This window comes from Mytilus californianus, unplaced genomic scaffold (assembly GCF_021869535.1).
Source record: "Mytilus californianus isolate M0D057914Y unplaced genomic scaffold, xbMytCali1.0.p SCAF_8, whole genome shotgun sequence".
NCBI lineage: Eukaryota > Metazoa > Mollusca > Bivalvia > Mytilida > Mytilidae > Mytilus > Mytilus californianus.
In genome coordinates this window covers 113,134,358-113,151,392 of record NW_026262734.1, presented here as the reverse complement: position 1 = coordinate 113,151,392, position 17,035 = coordinate 113,134,358, and the positions used below count along the sequence as shown (strand labels likewise).

Genomic DNA, 17,035 nt, shown 5'->3' with positions numbered 1-17,035 from the left:
CAAACACTAAAGTCATATAAACACAACATCACTACACAAACACTAAAGTCATGTAAACACAAAATCACTACACAAACACTAAAGACATATAAACACAAAATCACTAAACAAACACTAAAGTCATATAAACTTAATATCACTACACAAACACTAAAGTCATATACACACAACATCACTACACAAACACTAAAGTCATATAAACACAAAATCACTACACAAACACTTTAAGTCATATAAACACAACATCACTACACAAACACTAAAGTCATATACACACAAAATCAATCCACAAACACTGAAGTCATATACACACAAAATCACTACACCAACACTAAAGTCATATACACACAAACACTAAAGTCATATAAACACAAAATCACTACACAAACACTAAAGTCATATAAACACAACATCACTACACAAACGCTAAAGTCATATAAACACAAAATCACTACACAAACACTAAAGTCATATGAACACACATCACTACACAAACACTAAAGTCATATAAACACAAAATCACTACACAAACACTAAAGTCATATAAACACAAAATCACTACACAAACACTAAAGTCATATAAACACACAAACACTTAAGTCATATAAACACGAAATCAAAGGGAAAAGCTTGTTTACCGATGTTCTCCATCTCACAATGATTATGAAGCGATAGCACTAGTATATTAAAAAGAACAAATCATACAAACATCATTTAAAGGTCAAAGTTCTTTTAAGAAAAATAGATCGCCAAAACAATTATTTTGAATTGGTGACTGGGAAAATAAAGACATGTTTGGTAGAGTTTTACGTTTTCCGTTCAACCCTCTGAAGTTGTGGAAATGATCTGATGATGTGTTGAGAGGATAGAATTCGATACAATCAATAAACCGATAAACCCTGTCGTTGTCAAGTTTCATTCTTATTTTGTTGTATCAAAACTGACTTGGATATTGCAGTTGTATATCAGGTACAGTAAAATAATTTTCCAAATAAAAATTGACTCTGCCTTGATATCTATGTACCATTCGTAAGAATATGTTGGTTTTACAGCCATGCATACTTACTCTGTCGTTCGGTTTCAGCGTTTGAATGACATTATTTGCTGCTTCTTTAACAATGACCATTTTGGTTTTGGCTGTAATACCAGATGGTTGTTTCATGGAGGAACTAGTGTCGATTACGATGACAACATCCTTATCTGTAGGCGAAGCTGCTGAAGCATATGCGGACCTGTCATGATAGAATAGTTAAAAAAAACCTAAACATTTTTACACATGTATGACACACAATAGTGGTTTGCGTAAATCCATGTCAATTTATCTTTGACGGATAGTTGTCTCATTGGCAATCGTATTGCATCTCTTTACTTTTTATACCAAATATCTGTGTGTGTAGTGTGATAAATTGTTCATGATATCACACTTCTTTATTCTATTTCGTAACATCGATAACAGTTATATTATAGCATTTCCTTCTGTATGCTAAGTTTTTACCCTGTCAACGTACCTGCTGGAGTTCTAATGATTCCTCGTTTTTTGGTTGTTAGCTCGATTTGTCTCTTTATTATAAATTTACAAAATTAAGACATTGCTAAACTAATATCGCCTTAAATTAATAATATTGAGAGCATTATATTATGTCTTATTTGTATGTTAGAGGTACTTAGTTACAGATTTAACAATTATATTTAAACTTACGTGTATCTTGGATCAAAATTTTGACAATTTTCCCAATTAGTTGCAGGATAAATAACTGATACTCCTTCTGATGTACTGTAATGCTGCCATAAAACATTCTTGTTTAAGTCGTAATTGTTTTTCATGGTTGCACTGACTTGATCTGTCGGATATTTTAAGTTGTCCATTACAATAGGTGAGGTTGTTACACATGCTGTACTGACATCTACCTAAAAATGTTTACGGATGATTGCTTCTGACATTTTCAGCCATGACATTTAATTTATAACTTCTAGAGTAGTCCTATGCAATGATTTAAAACATTTTATCAAGGAAATTTTATTTTATTCAATCTGATTGCAGTATAAATCCGTGTATGCGGAGATTTGTCTGCCAAAACCTTTAATGTTTTGAATGACTGGGGTGAAACATATTAGATTTAAATAGACGTTATTTTTAAAATGTTTTATTAGATTTTACTTTTTTGAGGTAAAACAAAAATATTAGATTTAAATAGACGTTATTTGTTAAATGTTTTTATTAGATTTTAGGCACAAAATATTTAAGTAAAAGTATCAAATAAGATATTTATATAACATAACAATGGTTAGAAAGCGTTTGAGTAAGTTCCTCATTGTTTTCACTCTTCTTGCTGTGTGAGTACTTGGAGAGAAAAAGAGCTTGTTAAAGGTTTTGGGCAGATGTCTTTGTTGGTTAATTTGCTTTGTCATTGCCGCATAAAAGAAATTTATTCATGTGTTTACCTTTGTTTGGAACTTTGGTACGTAGGTAAGCTGGTCGTCTGGTATATTACAACATCTCGGAAGACTCGAACTATCAGAATCTGTATTAACGCTCACTATTTCATCTTTTACATTGGTCAACACTTTGTTCAATTGTGTTAACGATACATCGAGACTAGACTGAATCTGTGATAAAATATATTGTTACATTACAGATGTCATTATTAAATTAGATTGATTGATTGCTATTGCCGATGCCTTGGCAATACCGTTACGATTTAAAAGAACTAATAAAATGTAGTATTTTAACAAAATAGTACAAAGCTATTACAGGCGTTATAAGAACAGTGGTACTGTACATTGTTTAATAGGTTAAAGTCCTGTGCAGCTGAAATCAAATTTGAACTGTTGATTTTACAGACTTTGGTCTTGAAGTTTAAAGGGATGGGTTCACAAACGCCATTTCATCCTTAAGATGTGTCCCTAGAATGTGTATACACAGACCACAATATTTTTCTTTAAGTTAACACATCACATCTTATTAAAATGGTTAAAAATGATGATATTTGTGAAATATGAAAACGGCAAAATTAAAGTATTTTTCAATAATTAACACATTAAGAACAACATATTTACTTGTAATTGTCTCGTTAGTAAGCACCCAGAATGTACAGTTAGAACTTTCTAATCGATGACTGTAGCTATTGTGACAACTACATCATTAGAATTAGAGGATACATGCGTATTGTAATATTGCCAATGAGACAACCTTTTACCAAATACAAAAGGACAATGATAAGAAAAACTATAGATCACCACACGACATTCAACAAGGAACAAACAGTATATAGTATTTTAATATATATAGAAAGGGCCTCAGAATAATGTGTCTAATGTAGTTTTTGAGGTGTAATGTCAGGATCGCCGCAATTTTAAACCAATTGATTGTTTGCAATGCAATAATTTAGGTAACTTTTCTGTACATCTTTACATCTCATCGACATTTCATCATAGCAGTAACTCTTGTTCCGTTTTTTTAATTTTAAATACATCATTTACATTTATGTCTTCTTACCCGTTGTAACAACTGGTTTCCTGTGTCTGATTTTGTTTCATAAGGAAAATTGTTAAATTGCTCCTGAAATAAAAAGAAATTACTTAACAAATGATTATTTAATCACATTGTATTAGATAACGTGTTGTTTTAGCTCATAAGAAACCATAATGTCGTCAACATACGAAGTCATTATAAAGGACTGTAAAAATATGTGTGTGTTATTCTTTAAGAAATTACTTAACTAATGATTATTTAATCACATTGTATTGGAGAACGTGTTGTTTTAGCTCATAATAAACCATAATGTCATCAACATACGAAGTCATTATAAAGGACTTTAAAAAAAATGTGTGTGTTATGCTTTAAGAAATTACTTAACTAATGATTATTTAATCACATTGTATTGGAGAACGTGTTGTTTTAGCTCATAATAAACCATAATGTCATCAACATACGAAGTCATTATAAAGGACTTTAAAAATATGTGTGTGTTATGCTTATCAATTACGCAAATGATGTATATGTAAGCAACCGTAGATCACCGTACAACCTTCAACAATGAGAAATTCCTATACCGGGTATAAGCTATAAAAGGCCCTTAAAGAAACAAACTGTAAAACAACTGAAACGAGAAAACCAACGGACAGATGTACGCACAAAACAATAAACAAAAAACAAATATGATAGACGGCAATTAAACCAATGAGAACCACTTAATTACAGTCTTCCATATCTTGTTTTAAAACAAATGTACTGCATTTGCCGCGGTTATAATAGATACAAGATTGTTAAACAGTTGTTCAGTAAATTCTGCGTTTATTTGATTCGATCCCTTAAGTTCTTCAAATTGTTTTAGACTGAAATGGATTAGCGAGTCTTTACTGTAAAGTCGATTATGTTGTACTATGTCTAAATTACAGTCAATAATCATTCAAAATATGCATTCCTATCTGAATTCATCTCGTTAACAAAAATTTAGATTTTAAAATGTTTTAATGGTTTCAAAATGGAAAACCATGTGTCTTCCCTTACCTGTAAAAAGTTTACACCAATCCCTTCTTTGAGCTTTCTTAGACCATGCGTCTTCCCTCACCTGTAAATAGTTTAAACCAATACCCTCTTTGACCTTTCCAAGACCATGTGTCTTCCATTACCTATAAATAGTTTACACCAATACCCTCTTTGAGCTTTCTTAGACCATGTGTCTTCCCTCACTTGTAAATAGTTTACACCAATAGCTTTGACCTTTCTAAGACCATGTGTCCTCCCTTACCTGTAAATAGTTTACACCAATACCCTCTTTGACCTTTCTCAGTTCAGCTGCTAGTAAATTGCCATCTATACTGTCAACTGCAGTTACAGTGGTACATGTATATAATCCAATTAGAAAAGTCAATATAAGAAGCATTTTCCTCTGTTAACTAAAAACTAAAACTGTTTCCTGCAAAAGAGAAGGACATGTGACTTTCTACAAGTTTGTACAGATATCTTACTTATTGTTTGCGATTTTTTCGCTTTGTAATTTTCATATTTTCCCAAGTCTGTTTCGAAACGAGCATACTTGTATCTTAAAAATTTTGGCAGTAAATGTATACAAAATTATATATAAAAATAAGGGGAGATGTGATTTGATTGACATGCAATGAGACAACTATCCACTAAAGTTCAAATGAAGTGGATATAAGCAATTATAGCAAGCATACGGCCTTCAGCAATGGGAAAAATCCATACCGTATAGTCGGCTATAGAAAACCCCGACATGAAACAATTCAATTGAGAAAACTAACGACCTAATTTATAAGAAAACAGTTTACGAAAAAAAAAATATGACAGACAAGAAGCAACGACATCCACTGACCTACAGGCTCCTGACTTGGGACTAGCTAGACATGAACCAACGACATCCACTGACCTAAAGGCTCCTGACTTGGGACTAGCTAGATATGAACCAACGACAACCACCGACCTACAGGCTCCTGAATTGGGATTAGCTGATTTACGTAAGGGTTTAGATTCGAGGACAACGAGAAATTACGATAACTTGTTACAAAATGATTTCCTATATACCTTTTTACTAATATTCAGTTGCTTAAATATGTTTTTTTATCCTTTTGAATACTCTTGACTGAGAACATATGAATATCAAACTGACTGCTGACAGCCGGTTGGATATTGATATCAAAAAAGAATCTATCGCTTTCACAAACATACAGAAATCGTTATTTTTTATTTTTTTTTTAAATCCATTCAAGTTTATTTATACTATGGCCATGGACTTACGTACAATCTTATCAAGAAAAAGTTTTCATATTTAATTAAATGGTTTTTTGAAAAATCTCATTAAAAATTTATTTGCTGTAACTCGTTTAAAGCCTTTTTCTGTAACGAAAAAGGAAAGTATGCAAGATACACTTACTTGAAATGTGAAGATATGATTGAAGCTTTAAATTTTCTCCTGGACAACATATATGTACGCTTTGGCGATAAAGTGTATCGACAAGTAGTAGGTATTCCTATGGGCACTAACTGCGCCCCTTTAATAGCAGATTTATTCCTGTATTGCTATGAATCTCAGTTTATGACCAAACTCAGTAAAGACACGTCATTGTTACATTTGGTTGATACATTCAACAATACCTTCCGTTATCTGGATGATATTTTTTCGTTAAATAATCCAGAGTTCTCTAAATATACTACCGTTATTTACCCCAAAAGAACTTACTTTAACTAAATCTAACATAAACAGCAGTAGTTGTCCTTTTCTAGATTTGGACATTTCAATCTCTAAAGGAAAATTCCATACTAAAATTTACGACAAAAGAGACGACTTTTCATTCCCTATTGTTAATTTTCCTTTTTAAGACGGCGATGTTCCTTTGGCTCCATCATACGGTGTTTATATATCCCAACTCGTTCGTTCCTGTGTGTGTAGTGATGTCATAGATTTCAACGAACGTAATCAATGCATCACTGGTAAATTATTAAGTCAGGGATTTCGTTACCATGAATTACGTAAACCTTTTACTTAATTCTTTCATAGATACAAAGATTTGATTAGTAAATTTGGCTGTGCCTGGAAAACTGATTAAAAACGGTATTTCACATCCTAAATTTTACGATAATATTGTACTTAAAGCGCGGAAATCACTATGTGATCCGTGTAAACTCATCGAACCTTTAAACAAACTTATTAGTAAAGGTTATCTTACCAATGTTGTAATTAGATCTTTGAATATAGTTTACATTGGCACTTATATCGATTTTGTCATCAGCAAATTAAAACATAACTAAATTTGTATTTTTTTCAAACGGGATGTATAAAGACACATCCACGTTCATTTTGATCTATACAGAGGTTAACTCCTAACTAGCCTACTGCCTGTCGATACATTTATTTTTGGCATTGCACAAGTCATGTCTTCTTTGACTGTCCATGACGTTAAATAGTAAATCCCTGGGATGTGTTTTAGTTGCTTTTAGTCTCTGATGCATGATTTATTATTATTAATTGTTTTTGGCTTTTAACTAGCTGTCAGTAACTGCGAGTACTCTCAAACGTACTTTCTTGTTTATCTGACCTGTTACTAACTGTAATGCTTTTTTGTTATTTAATGTTTACTTATTCAGGGTTATATCTGATCTATATACCAGCTTTGATAAGTGTTTGGTATAACTATAAATTTTCACTTCTTCGTACTATGAACATCAAAATTATTTATTTTGTAAAAATATTTCCTTTCTCCATTTGAACTGTACACGTATACCTAAAAACAAAATTATTTTCATTTACTTGTGTTTAAAGTAATTGCAAATGGCTGATATTTTTGTTCAAGCATATTGTTTTTCTTAAATTGTTTAACACTTCACAGCGGTATAACATGTTACTATTATTATTCTTCCCTTAGTTTATTTATTTTGTATTTACATTGTATCATAGATCAAATGTATTTGTTCAGTGTATGTTCACAGATGTTAATATGTCTTTTGATTGAGTTAAGCCATTTCAATTAATATTTTATAGTGTGTCTTTCTATGTTGTGATGTTACACTATTGTATCAGATAAGGGTGAAGGTATGGTACCACTAAAACGTTTAAACCCGCTGCAAATGTTTGCACCTGTCCTAAGTCAGGAATCTGATGTTCAATAGTTGTCGTTTGTTGGCACTCATACCACATCTTCTTATATCTACTTACATATGAAAGGGAATATCGTTTAAAGAATACATTTAATGTGTGTTTTTGAAAGTTATTATACCCGACTTTAGATTATAATATTTTGACAAAGTTCCTGCTGTATTAGCTGTATTACAAAGCGTTAAAACATTTTCATTAATCATTTATTTCACAGTTGTTTTATTTATTGCTTTAAATATTTTATCTACGTATATCAATTTACAAACCATTACCCCATATTAAGTCGAACATTACATTATATATGATTTTTAGTGTTCAAATAAACAAATATATTGTTGATTTTTATGAATCTTAATAATGAAATTACTGAAGTTAAACAACCTTTCATCGGAGGTGACGTGGACTTATGGGTATAGTTTAAAAGGATTGTTTACCAAACACTTTGGGGGTGTCTTTCTTAATGACGCAAAGGTAACAGCTAAATAAGAACAACTTATGCACATAACATGTACTATAAGATTTATATAATATATATTCGAGCACGTAGAGATTTATTATTTCAATTTTTCTTCGCATATATTTTGCCTCATTATACTTACGTGTAAGTATACTGCATTTATTCCACGAGAAGAAAATTTAATTTCCAATGAATCTGCATGTAGTTCTTTATATAGTGGATAAAATACGAAGATGTCTTTTATGTTCGGTACACCGTCAAATTTATGTAGCAATGAAAAATTGTATTCAACGTTATTCAACAAGAAGAAATCGACGCTTATGGTATAAAGAAACTATGAAAATATTTAATGAAATTAATATAATCAATACAGATAAATTTATTAAATCTTCAGCCTTGTGTCCATTCTTTCCTCTAGGTTATTACTGGTAAAAGTAGATGTGGGGTAAACGTCGACGAGACAGCAAACCAACGACAAAAATAACCAAATAAAATCTAAAAGGCAACATACAAACAAGTATTCAACCAGAGAAAGGTGTCTATAAAAAGGTGTAGCTCAAAATCGCCTAGAGGCTATTAAAATGTGTATAATATCAACAAACATTAAAATATGATATACAACAACTAATGTCGAAGTTCCCGACTTGGGACAGGCTTATGAAAATGTGGCGGTGATAAACTAGAATTTTAAAATCTCAACCCTCCCCTTTTTAATCTTGATCATTAGATTAGCAAAGTGTTCAAACAGGAACATAGAACAAAAACTAAATATAAAGACACTTAATTCTAAAAATGATGTAATAGCCTACAAAATTGAAAAATAAATAACGAATTGTAACATTATATAAATAACACATAGCTGAGAGGGTGATAGAGCAGATTGTTACCCCGAGAAAACATTGTCAACTGAGGCGAAGCCAAGGTTGACAATGTCTTCTCGAGGGGTAACAATCTGCTCTATCACCCTCTCAGATATGTGTTATTTAATTTATTATACTGAATGTTCTGTTATTACTGTCTATTGAGTTTCAAATTAAAAGAAATCACTATGACGTCTTGTACAAAACAACCATCCGTATTCAATAAAGCGCACATTTGATCAAGCGTCTCCGTGAAGTGTAATAAAGTAAATTGTCTCCCTCGTATCAAACCAATCAAAGTCTGGCATTTTGACATGAAGTACAATAAATAGAATTATAAGTCTGGTTGTAACGCTTAAAATGATCACAACACGTTATAAATGTCATGCGTCCGAATGCGCTTTTCTAGATTTAGCTTCAGCAGACATGCTCAAAACCGAATATTTGAAAGCCAATGATGTATTAGAACCGATACAGTTGAAGAGCTTTATGACCAAACAAGACATAAACAATAGCCAAATCCATCTAAGGTCAACTTTACCTGTAGCATCTGTTTAAACGTATAGTGCTTGAATAATATTAATTTTATTATCAGTTACATTAGGAAATTATTATTTCTTGACCTGTATAAACTAAAAATTATCACTAAAAGTCTTATGATTATAGTTTCTGTTTCCTAGCATGTACATGTAGTTAGCTTTGCAAATACATTTGTTCCTGACACTTTTTGTATCTTACTATTAGTGGTTACTGGACAAGTTTACCAATGGTACAGTATACACATTTATTCTACACTTTTAAAAAAAATCACCAAACAAATATTTTCTCCATATCGCATGTCTACTTGTTTAGCTCAAGATATAAAATTTAAAGTACACATAATGTTAATAACGAAAAGTGTATTTATATTTTGAATGATAATATCATTATGTGATATAGTTACATGTAAAGTAACGCTGTTGATTTGTCTAATTTATCTCACAGAAAGGAGAAATATAAGATTTTATTAAGTTTAAACTGTTATATGTATAAAAGGACATTTACGTGTATAATGTAAATAAAGTTGCATGCCACATAAAAAGGTCCGGATTACGACCTTGTATTATATATAATTTTTATAGTACAGTAGTTTGAATTAAATTGTCACTGACAAACACTTGTAGGTATGATTTGCAGAACATATATGTATTTGCGGATACTTATATGATTCCACAGAGCTCTTAGTTCAAACCGATTTTGACAAACGATTGCATGGTCTGAATCTACCCAGATCTTAAGATTATACAAAGTATGTAGGCGCTATTATCAGTATTCATTGTAGTATAATAGTTGGAATATATTGATATGACATTGACCATGGATACTGTTAAAACGATATTTATGGTTCCATTTGTAGCCCAAGTGAAACAAAGTTCAAGGTTGTGTTATAATTTGACAATATACAGATAATCTAATAATGTCTTCTTATATCTTATTTCTGAATTAAGTATTGTAGAAGCACGTTCAATCTCTTTGTTCTTGTTTCGTTTTCAGTATTTCAATATCAACGTTTCTAAAGTATGAATACAATGGTATTTTTCTTCTTTGTCTGATACATTTTGATACCATGTTTTGTATATGAGTGAATTTCTCATCTAAGTGACTGGTGTATCAATAATAGCATTTACTAAAACTTAATGTTTGATCAGTCATGATATCGATTGGTTGATTGGACAGTGGGAGATATTATAAGTTATCTACGTTCATATCCGTAGATATGGATATTTTAACACCCTGAAGTATCTAAGTACACCCTGAGGCAAAGCCGAAGGGTGTACAGGGTACTGAAGGGTGTTAAAATATCCATATCTACGGATATGAACGTAGATAACGAATTTATCCCCGGTCTTAGTCCAAATCTTGCGATTTTTAGAGAAATTCAACCACAAAATGTAACGTGAAAGCAACGTTTTTTTCTTTTTTTTAAATTCTTTTATTGAAATTTGGGAATTTGACATATTTTTAACGGGGTGTAGGGTACTACCTTTGGTTGAACCCTACAGGTAGTCAAATATAAGACGTTTTTAATCCAGAGACAGAGAAACGGGAATGGGTTGAATTTGGCGCTCAATGTTGTGAGAGTTACATCATAGACGGTGTGACGTCAACGTAGGTCATTTGCATAGCTAGGTCAGTAGTCCCATTCATTGACAATGTGGCAGCCAAGTGATGCATTTACCAAAATTGAGTGCAAATGATTGACATAATAATATACAATCGGTAGTTGATTAAATATTTAACTATTTACTATATACTCATGGATAATCTACAGAATTCGATATTTCACAAGGAACAACCATGGAACTAGGGAAAACGCGCGTGATGTTCCCCGTTGTAATGGGCAGCAACGTCCTGGTATATGGGTTAGCAACACCCAGGGGCTATGGGTTTTGTAACGACGTGCGTTAATCAATCAAAATCCTAGAAATATACTCAGCCAGGGATAAAGCGTGTAAATCATCGGAGTTTAAAATCAATAATTCAAACGGAAAACGGTCGCCCGTTTCGTGCGTTTAGGTTTTACAGCCGATTTATAGAAGTGAAGAGTCTATTCATTTCTTAATTTGGCGTATAAATATTTGCATATGCCGAGACTCGGTTATTCGGTTTTCATACATATATATTTTTCGATTTCTCGCCTTTTCTCTTGTCGAGAAAAATTCATTGATCAGATCGACACGTATATTTTGCATTCGTGATATGTTATTAAATAGAGTTATCTCTTTTTCTGATTGAACATTTTTGTTTCTGTAGATTTCCTACCATTTAATCGGAGATTTGGAGACCATGATGTACAGAGTTGTCACAATTTATTATTTAACTGATCAGTGCATTTTCTCATCCCACATTGCTTTTTTGTTTTATTTACGCATTATTAAGACAATCTTTACGTTCGTATGAGCATAGCGAAGGAGAACATAAACGGTATTTATACAGTCGGAAAGCTGACCCCGGTTTGACCCCATTTCTTAAAGCAACAATGGAAGTCATGTGATTACCATATATGGGCATTTTTTTATCAAAAAAAGTGAAGCCCGTTTTTTGGAATTTGTAGTATTTTGCATGAATTAAAACTAATTTGCTTTTAAGTGAACGTTCTTGAATATATGAAAAATATATTGATCCACTCAATTATGTATTAAACTAATTTTTTCTCTCAAAATGTGTCTTCAAAGTCTAGGAGTTGACCAAAAAAATCGGTCACTGGAAATTAAAATCGTAATTTTCTTTCTTAACTTCTCGGGAAGCTATGCTGAATTTAAATTATGTTATGTAACATAACTTTGACTATGATATGTCAAATTTGTGCCACTTAATACGCTGTAATACGCAAATGTGCCACTTCGATGTGTCGATATTTCTGACGAAGCGGGGCCGATAGTAATTTACGAGTTACGTCCCTTTGATTGACACTCTCATGATCAAACTATTATTATATTAAGCACCATATGCTGTTATTTACATGAGGATATTATTAAAATAATTTTATTGAATATATTTTGATACTAAAGACATGTGCAAAAAAATTAGCGAAACACATTTTATCACTTTTCAGAACTCAGTCTCACTGAAATACTCAAATACTGAAATAGGCCCTATGTCAGTATGTGCCATAATATTATTATTCCAAGAGTTAATTTAATATTTATATTTTGGTTATAAGTATTTATACTGCTGTAACCAAATTATTTCAACACAGAAATAAATTTCTACTTTAATCATACAAGGGGTAGCCAAAATATTCATGAATAATGGATCAAGACGGGATTAAAATTATCAAATACAGGAACTCCTTTTCATTACTGATACCTACCTTTTTCATTTAAACTTAAACGAGACCATAATGAAAGTATTCTGAATGTAAATTCTTCATTATTTGAAATAAAAGGAAATTAGTTTGCAATTCTTGTATGAACAAACTAGATATAACAATAAATTTTGTCTCACTGATTCCATGCAGATTCTAATGAATGGACTCAAATTATAAAAAAAAAACACTAAACCAACAAATAAATGGTTCTAATCATGAACTTGAAAATAGATAAGAACAAAAAAGACTGGGTCTAATATTTTTCTTCTTCTATTTAATTTTTTTTAACAATTATGCAGTTTATATTTATATAAAAGTATTTCAGAGCAGATTCTGAGTGCTGGTCAACAATATTATGTTTTAGATCACAAGTCATAAGTAAGTCACACTTCATGTCAGTATGAACATGCTTTGAATAAGAGTGATTAAAATGCTAGTCTGAAAGAGATTGTTTTAAGTTCATATTTAGGACAAGACTTTTTCATTCACCTTTGGCAGTTCTGCAGGATTACTTCATCACAAATTTTTTTTAAATATTATAAACGATGAATGAGTTTTGGTTAAGGTTGTGTAAAGACAGTATACGATTTCCTGACCTTGTTTTAGTTAAGTCAAACAATTCACTGACTTAAAGAAAATAATTAATCCAGTCAAATATTCACAGCTGAACTCGCCATTGCTTTTTCAAACAAACACACTAAATGTGTGTACATTGTGTAAAGATGCAAGTTGACATCGATGTGTAAGATAAAAAAACTACAATGTCAAAAAATGTCTTTCGTTTGGAATTTAGTTCGAACGGGGTTTCCTAAGGGGTGATAGAACGTAAGACTTGTTTTTTGTTTTAACTTTGAGATACTTATTAATATTTTTTATATAGTTTGTATATTCTTTGTTTATCTGGAAAAAAAGAAGAAAAAAATAACAGACAATTTCGCATAATTCTTAAACGACGATCAAAGGCATTACGTTATTTTTACAAGACGGACAATTTATAACATGGTTAAGTATTATTTTCTTTGATAATAAGAACCATGCTTGAAAAATCGAAAGAAATCTATTTCTGACCCTAATGGCAAGTAAGAAACAGAAAAAAGAAAAAATTCCAAATTGGCGCCAAATTATTTTTTCCGCGAAATTAACGCAATTTCAGAATGGCGGGTTTTAATATCAGTCCCATTGTTGTCTTAAGAAAGTAGCAACAACGGTCGTTTCTAAGGGCTTGCTTTCCGACTGTATATGCCTCAGTCAACCGTTAATGGATACATGTTTAAACTAATGGAGATATAATCAATACTGAAAATCATTGGGTGGCAAACTAAAGCCTTTATACATTATATGTTCAATCTATAACATTGTTTATGCATTATTTGCATGTAGTTCAGTGCCTTTTAAAAATTTCAATCAGAGACATACTCTATCTCACCTACAATTCAAATGTTATTATATTGGTTTTCCTTGTGGTGTTTTGTATACTGTGATAACTTTTAGGAGAGTAAATTACAATTATTGTCTATTAATATATCAATTTACAATTATTTATCATGAGAATCAAATATGACTACGTTAATGTATTAGCTGACTATGCGGTATGGGATTTACTCATTGTTGAAGGACGTACGTTGACCTATATTTGTTACTTTCTGTGTCATTAGGTCTCTTATGGAGAGTTGTCTCATTGGCAATCATACCACATCTTGTTATTTAATAATAATTGTTGATTCTATCTTAGAACTTGAGGTCAAACCGGTACTTGGTGGCAACCCTCATCGTCGGGATTCACAACTTAACGTTTGCAAAATTAAGAAATGAAGACTTTTATTTTACAAAAATGACCTCCTTAAAAATTACTGTACTATCATTATGATCGTGGAAAGTGTGGTGAGGATGATTTATTAAAACAAACATTGTCGAGTGACAAACCTTAAATTTACAAAAAATATATAATTTTTACAAATCAAAATATTGTCAACATCATTGTACCTCTGTTTTACGTAGTAATCATGTTTTCAGTAGCGATACAAGTTGGGAAGATACATTTCTCTGCACCTAAATCTTAACTTTCTCAAGAAATAAGAATTGCATCTAAGTTTAATTTTACTCTACCTCATTTGGTGAAACTCCTGTTGACCTCAGCTTTTAACGATTAAAAATTCGTTGGATATAATACAGAACATAAGTGCAATAATAGATACCACAAATACAGTAATTTAAGTCAAAATGATTTAATAAAGTTTAATAAAGCAACAAAACATCACACCTACGCATACATGAGTGACTATGCATGGCCTATTTTGACACAGATTTCGTCTTGCAACGTCTCGGGCTATTAATTTGTCTCTTTCCACGAATCGAGGAACTGACATTGGGAATACCCGATCTAAATTTAGATTGTAATTGTCCTGTAGTCAACCGTTTTACTATTATGAATACAGTTTTATTTTTATTTTGTTTCATACATTAATGTAAGCAGAATATTGAAACAATATTTCGATAAAAGCAGCCAGTTTAGTTAACTTTTTGTCAAAATAATTTCAAAACATGGCTAATGTATTCACGGTATTTATGGCTCCCGAGTCAATAATTTATTTAAAACTTATTTGAATCCGTTTTATGCGACCTTTAGTTTGACCCCTAGCTGGAGATGGGAAAACAGGAAGCCACAAGGAAGCCACAAGAAAACAAAAACATATTTCGTTAAAAATTCATACAAGTGAAATTATGATTTACATGATTAAAAAACTTGGTCTATGATATGAAATAAAACCAACTTACAATTAAAATCGTCATTATACGATTCCTCGTGCTTGTCTGTCTACTTATATTTATGTTTACATCGAGCCGTATGACCATCGGCAGTTTTCTTATGTCATCTCGATGGTTAATTTCACGGCTCATGGTAAAAAAAATTTGCACACAATATTAATACAATATATCGAGTGCATGCATTAATATTTTTTTCTTATTTTGATATACATTTCTATGTTTTAGTATATTATAAATCAAATATTATAATTCTAAATCTGTGATCATGATTTTGACAGCTTATGTCCCCTTACCAAATAGCGTCTTCTGTTTTCTTGCATCAATTTCGAGTTAACAATAATATTTAAATAAATTAAATGTCACAGTGCAAATACAACAAATGAATTTTTAACATTGTTAGGCAAAATTATAAACTTATAATATCATTAAGTTTGTTAAAAACACGGTATTGATAACCCCATTGATTTTTTTTAAAATATTCATTTTTATTAAAATTAAACATACATAAGATACTTGTACTATGCTGGTTATCTTTTGTTATCTTATTCTTAAGGTGTGTTATAAAAATAAGATGTAGTATGATTGCCAATGAGACAACTCTCAACAAGAGACTAAATGACATAGCAAGTAACAACTATAGGTCACCGTACGGCCTTCCACAATGAGCAAAACCCATACCGCATAGTCCGCTTCAAAAGGCATCAAAATGACAAAAAGCAACAAACGACATCCACTGAATTACAGGCTTTTGACTTGGGACAGGCACATACAAAATGTGGCGGGGTTAAACTAGTTTGAAGGTACATACATTTTACATACAAAACCACAAAAGAACAACAAACATGTACTCTGAATATGTTTGCTGCAAGTCACCATGACATATTTATATGTGATTCGGTATAAAATTAGAAGATAATAACAAAATATAAATAACTTCTTACCTTCACGTTTTCAGTTTAAAATAAATATAAAGTGATTTATGTAAACATTTGAATGTTTATTGCGTATTAATGTATTCTGAATATCTTTTTTCAATTCACTGAAGCGCGATATATCTCTTTATGTTGCGGGTACATTTGCATATACAGTATTTGTATGTTACGGTTAGAAAGTTTTCCGAAAGTGCTTGATTATAAAAGTATTTCCCGTTAAGGTCATCAGTCAGGGTCGTCTGTGAAAGCACGAACATTGATTTTAGCCAAGAGGTAACATAAAGTTGCAGTTTATGAGGATGCAGTAAAGAACCCAGTAAAGATATTATTAGAAGTAATAGTTTAACATTACTTGATCCTACTTTTTCTTAAACTTTTAACTTAAAGTACATGTTCTGTGTTGATTGTTATAGAAAAACTTCCTTATGTTTTTTGAAAAATATGTTATTTAATCTTTGTCTTGTAATTTGACATGGACATCTCGAAATTTATATATCTTGACCAATCTGGGCCACATAAATATATCTTGACCAATCTGGGCCACTTAACATTTTTTT

General features: G+C 31.3%; 1 protein-coding gene across 3 annotated transcripts in view; it reads right to left on the bottom strand.

Moving 5' to 3' along the window:
• LOC127712402 (VWFA and cache domain-containing protein 1-like) overlaps positions 1-16,548 on the bottom strand; it is a 41,743-nt gene extending 25,195 nt beyond the window's left edge. Inside the window, exons 1-6 of one of the 3 annotated variants that reach the window (XM_052218797.1) lie at positions 16,488-16,548; positions 4,752-4,919; positions 3,497-3,559; positions 2,443-2,607; positions 1,700-1,908; positions 1,067-1,232 (exon numbers count right to left, since the gene is read on the bottom strand). In XM_052218797.1, the coding sequence (XP_052074757.1) occupies positions 1,067-1,232; positions 1,700-1,908; positions 2,443-2,607; positions 3,497-3,559; positions 4,752-4,886 (738 nt within the window). In that variant the 5' untranslated portion in view covers positions 4,887-4,919; positions 16,488-16,548. Of the gene's footprint in view, positions 1-1,066; positions 1,233-1,699; positions 1,909-2,442; positions 2,608-3,496; positions 3,560-4,751; positions 4,920-8,212; positions 8,328-14,886; positions 14,996-16,487 lie in introns of those variants that run through there. The other 2 variants (XM_052218796.1, XM_052218798.1) reach the window with 2 other exon arrangements.
• Between the last annotated feature and the right edge of the window lie 487 nt (positions 16,549-17,035).